Source organism: Gossypium hirsutum, chromosome A10 (assembly GCF_007990345.1).
Source record: "Gossypium hirsutum isolate 1008001.06 chromosome A10, Gossypium_hirsutum_v2.1, whole genome shotgun sequence".
NCBI lineage: Eukaryota > Viridiplantae > Streptophyta > Magnoliopsida > Malvales > Malvaceae > Gossypium > Gossypium hirsutum.
The window spans coordinates 13,742,262-13,751,324 of record NC_053433.1 but is presented as its reverse complement, the minus strand read 5'-3'; the positions used below and the strand labels follow the sequence as shown (position 1 = coordinate 13,751,324).

Sequence of the window (9,063 nt, the reverse complement as noted above, 5' to 3'; positions counted from 1 at the left end):
CGGCATAGGTCGGGTGGTATTTAACACCGAGATTCTAAAAATATAAAAATTACAAGAAAATAGACTAAATTAATTAACCAATTAAGCATAAAACTTTGAAACCCTAATTTTTCCTTCCTTTCTTTTTTTTCCCTGTTTTGTTTGGCTTTCTCTGTTTCTAATCTTTTATTTATTTATTTATTTATTTATTTCATTTACTTATTTATTTTATTATATTTACTTTATTATTATATTATATATATTTACTTAAATATGTAATATATATTTTATTAATATATACATATGTATATTATTTTTAGCATGTAATCACTATCACCATCCACTTGTTAGAATAAGGCTTAATTGCTTCTTTAGTCCTTTTAATTTTTTTAATTTATAATTTAACTTTCACTTTTTATACAATTTAGTTTTTTTACTTAATTACTCCTAATTAAGCAAGTTCAATCAGCCAAAACCTAATTAACTACACAACCAACTTCATAAATATTTACGATAACAGAATTTCAAAAATGCACTTTCTAATACCCGTAACTATAGAGTTGTTACACGCACAACATCAATAGAAGACACGTGTATGAGTATGTGGCATAGATATAACAAATAATATTATAAATAGACACAACCCAAATCTCATGGGACTCAACTGTCAACGCCTTTACTTGAATAATAACTATTCATACAGTCATTTCATTTCTTAGGTAATTCTAGGTGACGTGAAGACCAACTTTTTAACAACTCGCTGACAAACGACAACATCTAGTAACCTTTTATAATATTATCCCTCAATTTATTTCAAAATTTTAGTTAACATGTAATGTGTTAAATATTCAAATTTTGTTTTAATATTTAAAGTTATATATAAATTTTAATTTTATGTAATTTAGATATAAATTTTTAATTTAATTAACTTTTATAAATTATTAATAATTTGATTAAAGTAATATTATTTTACGTTTGAAGTTGCATATATAATCACAAATAAAAATTTAATATGAAAATAAATAGATGTATTTTTTAATTGTGTATAATTGAATCAAAATTAATGCTTATGTATCAAATTTCACATTAAACTAAAATTTGTGTATAATTTTAATATTTATCGCTAAAAATATAAAAAATTATATTTTTCATATCCATTTTATGGTCTATGTTTGTAATTCGTAATTGTCCCTCCTAACAGTATCGTCTCCAAAGTTTAAACTTGCATATTTTCTTTGAAAGTATAATACGTCTTACCATTACACTCAACCACTTATTGATTAAAAATATAAATATTTACTTCTTCTTATAATAATAATAATAATAATAATAATAATAATAATAATAATAATAATAATAATAATATATGTTGAGTTAATATCATAATATTACAAGCAATCCATTTAACATCTGTATTGTCAAATCTAGCCTATTAATGAGAGATATATTGGCTCTTGATCCGGTGAGATATATTGGTTAATTTGTTCTTGTAGCAGAAACTCTCAATTTAATCAAAGGCTACTAATATATAATCAAATCAATCAGAAATAATCAATTAAAATAATTTAATTAATTTAATTTTTAAATGAAAATTCAAATAAAAATAAAATTTATTTATTAGATGGCACATGATGAAATTTTAAAAGTGTAGACATGTCATAAGTAAGATTCAAATATAAGAAATCAATTATTTGGGCCAATGCATCATTTATGTATAAATTTTCTACATACTTCTTCACGTTAAATATATATTTTATGAAATTATATTTAATATAACTTTTTAGTATAATGATTTATTTGGTTCTTTAATTTTAGAAAAAATTTATTTTAATATTTTATTATTTTAGTCATTATATTTATATTATTTATCAAATTACTTAAAAATAAATGAAAAAATTAATATCTATTAACTTTGTTGATATGACATTCACATAGTAATTCACATTAGTAATTGCTTAACTTTTTAAAATTTAAAAATAATTAATTAATTATTGATATGATATTCACGTGACATTCTATGTGCAATCACATTAATAAAGTTAATAAATATTAATTTTTATAGGAAATTTTAAATTAAAAAATTAAATGAAAAGTTAAAATAATATTTTAAATATTATGAGATAAAAATTTAGGATGGTAATATGAATGCATCACAATTTTATGTTATAATATTACCCAACAAACCCGTTAACCGCTGTAAAAGGAGACAAAATTAGAGATAGAAGCAGGAAAAAAAAGAGACATATACTTAATGTTTACGTTCACATTCACATTCACATTCATTCAGAATCATAGATAGAAAACCACTAATAGCACTCCCTGTTTTAATTCCCTTTTCTCCACTTCCCTAAATTTCCCCCAAAAACTAAAATCTACCAATCAATGGTTTGCTGACAGTGAAGAACAAGTAAATGGATTGGCCGCACACCTTCTTCTTCCTCCCTTTCCATGGGGGAAAATTCCAAAATCAAACATGCCCCCCGTGACTCTTTCTTCTCGTGAATTCACCAAAACCCCTCCCCCATCTCTTGGATTTATAAATACCCCCATTCCCACCCACTATTAAACCATGCCCTCATCTCCACCACAACCAACTCATAATATACCTTCCAAAAACCAGCTCCGGAAACCCACTTGTCGCCTTCTGCTAATCTCAATGTCTGCTTTTCTTCTCCTTTCTCTTCTTTCTCTCGCTCTTTTCTTCACCCTCTCTTCTTCCCATCGCCACCATCTCCAACAAGACCCACTTCAAAATACTTCTCAAATCCGCCTCGCCTGCCACTCCACTCGTTTTCCTCAACCTTGTGAATCCTCTCTAACACTCCCTCCCAACCCCACTTCCCTCCAAATCATCCTCTCCGCCATTTCTGTCTCTTCTCACAACCTCAAAACCGGACAATCCATGGTGAAATCCATCCTCGAAACCTCCAAAGGCAACCTTAACCGCACCAACGCCGCTTCCATCTGTGATGAAATCCTTTCCAACTCTGATTACCGCATCAACTCGACCGTCGACGCTTTATCACGTGGCAAGATCAAGGACGCACGTGCATGGATGAGCGCCGCCCTTTGCTACCAATACGATTGCTGGGGTGCCCTCAAGTACGCAAATGACACCCAATTGGTCAACCAAACCATGGCGTTCTTGGACTCTTTGACGCAGCACACCAGCAACGCGTTAAGCATGATGGCCGCTTACGATAATTACGGTAACAACATCAACTCGTGGGCCCCACCCAAAACGGAACGGGACGGGTTCTACGAGAAAGGGTTGGGAGGAACGGAACTGGTGTTCGACGGCGGTTTCCCGACGGGATTAAAGCCGGATGTAACGGTGTGCAAAGACGGGAGCGGAGGGTGTTACAAGATGGTGCAAGAGGCGGTGAACGCTGCGCCGGATAATGCAGAAGCGGGGCGACGGTTCGTGATAGAGATAAAGGAAGGGGTGTACGAGGAAACTGTGAGGGTTCCGTTGGCGAAGAAAAATGTGGTGTTCTTGGGGGAGGGGATGGGTAAAACCGTTATTACAGGTTCTCTAAATGTGGGGCAGCCTGGAATGACCACTTACGAGTCTGCGACAGTCGGTGAGTGACCCCACCCTCTTATTTTAACTTTTTTCGATAAAACATCAGAGTTCGGTGATTCGTCTGTGCGGACAAAGTGAATGCTGAATTCTGAATTTGGGGTTTGCTAGATATTATTTTTTATATATGTTTTAGGATCTTTATTAGACTCGAGAGATGACTTCAACTATTTGTAATTTACTTGGAAATGTCTCTTAAATTCAACGTAGACTTTGAAAGATCAGTCAAATTGTCCAAATCCATAGCTTTTATTTGTTTTAAGTTTCTCATCATCCTAACGTGTAACAGGAGTAATTGGGGATGGATTTATGGCCAGTGGCCTCACCATCAAGAACACAGCAGGCCCCGATGCTCACCAAGCAGTAGCCTTCCGATCAGATAGCGATCTCTCTGTCATTGAGAACTGTGAATTCTTAGGAAATCAAGATACACTGTATGCTCACTCGCTCCGCCAATTCTACAACAAGTGCCAGATTCAGGGGAACGTGGATTTCATCTTCGGAAACTCAGCTGCTGTATTCCAAGAATGTGAAATATTGGTTGTTCCACGGCAGTTAAATCCCGGAAAAGGTGAGACCAATGCCATCACAGCTCATGGCAGAACTGATCCTGCTCAATCAACTGGTCTCATTTTCCATAACTGCTCCCTCAATGGCACGGATGACTACACGAAATACTACTATAGCAACCCTAAAGTGCACAAGAACTTTTTGGGAAGGCCATGGAAGGAATATTCAAGGACGGTTTACATAAACTGTGTGATGGGAGATCTTATTTCTCCGCAGGGATGGTTGCCATGGAGTGGTGACTTCGCATTGAAAACACTTTTCTACGGAGAATATCAGAATTCAGGACCGGGTTCAAACATGTCAGCAAGAGTTCCATGGAGTTCTCCAATTCCTGGACAGAATGTATATACTTACTCTGTCCAAAATTTCATTCAAGGAGATCAGTGGATTCCAACAAAAGCTTGATCCCCCCCCCCAATTATTACCTACAATACTATCTTCTTGATTGCTATGTCAAAGAAATAACAAGTCTAATGCTTTGAAAATCATCATATTCAATAGTTACCAAAACTGTTAGGCAGGAGGGTTCATGATGGAATTGCCGTATTATTATACCTTGTATCACACACAGGACAGATTTTGCTTTACCCCGTTTCCCTCTTTCTCTCTCATTGCAAATGAAATATCAAAAGGTGTTGAATGTTAATTTTTAAATATAGGAGACATAGAAATTGGAAAGCAGAGACTAATGAAATTAAGGTTAGGTTGAACAATTGTTGAAGAGTCAATAATATGAATTGGTTCAACAATACAGAGTGGGGGGAAAGCAAATGGAGTGATAGAGAAAGGGTAATAATGAGAGGAAGTATGACACATTGACATCGCCCAACTGTTTTTGTTGACTTAATTAATAGAAAGGGGGATTAAGGCAATCACCCCCTTTGCTATTTCCACTCATCTACCCTAATCCGCCTTGCATCAGGAATAGCACGGAGTTGGATATTGTTCCTTGGTATTTAAAATCCGTTTAGTTGCATTTTTATTTTTATTTTTTAAATTTTAAAATTCGAGCTTAATTGTTAACAATATTAAATTTTGTTCTAATTTTATTAGTATGATATTAAAAAAAAGCTCACATAATAATCATGTGAATATATAATAAACTTGAATTTTTTTAAAAAAATAACAAGAACTAAAAATTAAAAATGAAATAGAGATGACCAAAAAAAAGAGTTGCCTCGTAAATTTGATATGGAATAAAAAAAATTATAGAAAGATGGATCGAGGTGGTTGACCAAAGGTTAATGCACGCCTCCTATTGACTGGTTTCAAACTTATTATTTTGCCTCTTGTAAGAACCTAGGTGTACTGAAACTATTTTCATGATATATGTAATACAAAAATCATGAGGGTAACAAATATATTTGATATCTATAAAAGTGGATGTTTTTGTCATCTAAGAATAGGATGAACCATCCCTATTGCCCATTAAAACTAAGTGATGTAGGGCCTAGCCTAATGCCAGCTGACCTCAGTGCTTTGTGATTCAGTGAATGGCCACTACATGAATCCAAATATTTAAGCTTAAGAAACTTGGGGTATGGCATTTCCAGAAATGGAATATTTCGTATTCTACTTCAACTTCAACTGCACTAATCTTCTCCATGGAAGTATGGTTGGATGGTTGCTGATAAAGAGATCCAGGCAAGTGGAAAGGCCACTAAGACAACACCTTCTTAATTATATTATCTCTTTGCACTATTTCTTCTTTCCTTGTGTTTGTTGTGTAAATGATGAGGGTACTCTATTGGACTATCACCATATTCAGAGTTTAGCAAATTCGATTCGATTAAAAGAAATTAAATTTTGAGTTAATCGAATCGAGTTGTTCGAATAAGTTGAGTTAACTCGAATAAGTAATTCGAGTTTTGAGTTCGAGTCAAGTTGAATTTTACAATTCGAATAACTCGAATAATTCGAATAACAGATTGGTGTAAATACTCCTTTGATCCCTGTTAATTTTGAAAATGAGCAAATTGGCCTCTCTCAACAAAAATTACAAAAAAATTTAAAATATTTATAAAAATTCTAAAATTTATATTTTTAAAAAATTATGAAAAAAAAAACTCTAAAGAATATATAAAGAAAGTTAAAATTTTAAAAATTTTCCAAAATAATAATTTTGGGACCTAAATAAGTTTTTTAATGATTCAAGTTTATCATACCAAAGTATCTTTTTTTTTTCTTTTTTTTTTGTTGCTTTGAAAAAGTTTTAAAATATATATGGTTTCAAATTTATATGCTCTAACATGAAACTAGATATACTGTAACAAGATTTGAATTTGACATGTTTAATTTTTTAATTTAACTTGAACGATTTCACTCAACTCGACTCGATCAGAAAAAATTTAATTTGACTTAGATGATAAAATATGACTTGTCAACTCAATTAACTCGAAATTTTTCAACTCAATTTGACTAGATTCGACCAAACACTCACCCATAACGGTATGCCCTATTTACATTAACAAAGTTCAGTTATCAAGATTATGGTTGTTTGCATAAGTGTCGACAAGAGAGAAGACAAGAAGGAGCAAGTGGTGGTGTGAGAAGGATCAGTTCACCTAAATAGGCAAAAAGCCAAAGAAAAGAGGTAAGGGGAGGAGGCTAAGAGTGTTGAGTGTTGGGTGTGCTTGGGGTTGCTGAAAAGGCTAAAGGTTCAATCTCTTTTTCATTGTGGTACAAGGTACTTATAGAGGTAGAGGTCTCGTTTTCGGTGAGGCCATCCACCGGCAGATTCACGATATGATGATCGTTCAGTCGGCCAAGTGGTAAGGCAGTTGGACATGGGTTGTCCTCAAGTATGATATTACTCTAGCATTCCTTTAGCTAAGTACAAGATTGTTACGCTCAATGGTCCCTTGGTGGTCCCCTCTTTGAAGGTGGGTGTACACATATCAAAATCAAGTGGCTTGGAGGATAAGGAGTCTAAGTGGTGGGTCACCTTGTAGATGAAGATAATTTACAAGCCACTGGAAAAGTGTCACGTGTTAAGTCAAAATTATTGTGGGTAAAGCCAAAGTTAACACGGGCAAAAATCATGACATCATATCTATGTCATAAATGTTTTTCTCTAATTAATTTAAATTAATTAAGAGATAAATATTAAAATTTTATATTACCACTAATTAAAAATAATGTAATTAAGTGATAATATTAAATGATTATTTTATCTCTAATTAATTAAATTAATAAAAGATAAGTAATAAATAAAAGAGTTTAAGTTCTCGTAAAAGAATCAAATGAAGCAATTAAAATCTACTAGAACTCTATTTCATTTATGTAATTGACACTATAAAAAGGGATCACCCCAAGCCATTCTACACATTACAAGTTCAAGAATTCCAGAAGATCTCTTTAGAAATCTTTAAAAAACCCGAAAAACTTGAAGAAATTCTAAAAAATGCCACATAAGTCACCTTTTGATCTAGTTCAACCATGGAGAGGGTGACAAAACCCATTTATGAAGAAAGCCGCCTTTTGATCCAAACCAATTGAAGAAAAGAGGTTCAAACCCGTTTTAATATCAAGCTAGCACGACCTTTGAAGCAATCGACATTCATCCAAGATTAAATTAGACGACCCTTAGATCAAAACTCAAACCGAAGAGAAGAATCAAAGGAGATTTTCTTAGTGTTCGAGAATTTTTCAAAGATTGTAACTTTTCTTTTGAAATTATCAATAAATTTGACTCCAAATTTTTAACTCAACTTTCTACTCGAAATTTGGGTGTACAAAATTTTGGCATGCCTAGTGGGACCATCTTTGCATTTCATCTCTTCTCTTAAAAAGTCAAATTTCAAAAAGTTACGACAGCCTTGAAGAACATCTACATCAGTAAGCTCTCACTCTAACTAATCCTGTAGCCTGTTTGGCTTCATTATCAAACACTAATGTTCTTACTCATCCCTATGGCACTAGACAAAAGATGAAACTCTTCTTGAGTTATTTAGGAAAACTTTTTCAATACTTCGTGGCAATCCATTTTTGGTGTTTCTTCACTAACTCATGATCTAGAATAAGTTTCTCCTTGTGGATCAAGTGTAGCTTGCCGATTATTAATCAAAAGAAAAGGCACCTAATCAAGTGAGCATGTCATTCCAACATCTTTTCCAAAGCCAAATTCCAGAGTAAGGAATGCCATGACGATTAACACTACATCCTTGGAAGAACATGTGGCATCTTTAACAAAGACAATGGAGAGTCTCACTACAAGCCTTAAAGAAAAAATGACCAAATGACCTTTATGATGAAAAGGATTATTGATTTTATTTGGAAGAAGTCAATCAATGAAGGTGCTTGGTGAATAATTTTAATAGTATTATTTGGTTCCAACTATGTAATAGATCGGGTTACGTTGCAAGGGTGTGTAGATCCAAGTCTCATAACCACTTTAAGGCTAAAGCCAACTTCAACACAAGTTATAAGAAGTCATTGCAACTTTAGATTCTAGACTCTGGTGCATCTCATTACATAACTAGTGAACCACACAACTTGTAAACTTACAAGGGTATTAAAGAAGCTTCTATAGGTGATGGTAAAAAATTCAAATTACACACACTGGTTTAACTCAGATACATGCATCTCAAGCTTTCTAACACTTTTTGTGCTCCTAGCATGTCACACAATTTAATTTAATTTTCCAAATTTTGCAAAGATAACCTAATATTTTTTGAATTATTCCCCTTTTATTTTTCTATAAAAGACCTACAAAAATAGAAACCATTGGTACATGGCTAAAATAAAGGTGCTCTCTACAAACGGCCAAGTTTCACTTTTCTAAATTCTCAAAAAGGCCATTTAGCTTCTACGAAACTTCTATTGTTATGTAGCATTGTTGACTGGGTCACTCACATGCAAGAGCACCCAAATTTCTTTTAAATAATTTCTCACTACCTTACTTGTGAGAAAAATTTACCTTCGTAATTCAT

The 9,063-nt window shown here is 33.1% G+C and overlaps 1 protein-coding gene across 1 annotated transcript; it reads left to right on the top strand.

Moving 5' to 3' along the window:
• Positions 1–2,255: 2,255 nt before the first annotated feature.
• LOC107897171 (probable pectinesterase/pectinesterase inhibitor 51) lies at positions 2,256–4,719 on the top strand. The gene is made up of 2 exons (XM_016822526.2): positions 2,256–3,563; positions 3,852–4,719. Exons 1-2 carry the CDS (start codon positions 2,549–2,551, stop codon positions 4,535–4,537), a joined length of 1,701 nt encoding a protein of 566 aa, XP_016678015.1. The 5' UTR covers positions 2,256–2,548; the 3' UTR covers positions 4,538–4,719.
• Positions 4,720–9,063: the final 4,344 nt, after the last annotated feature.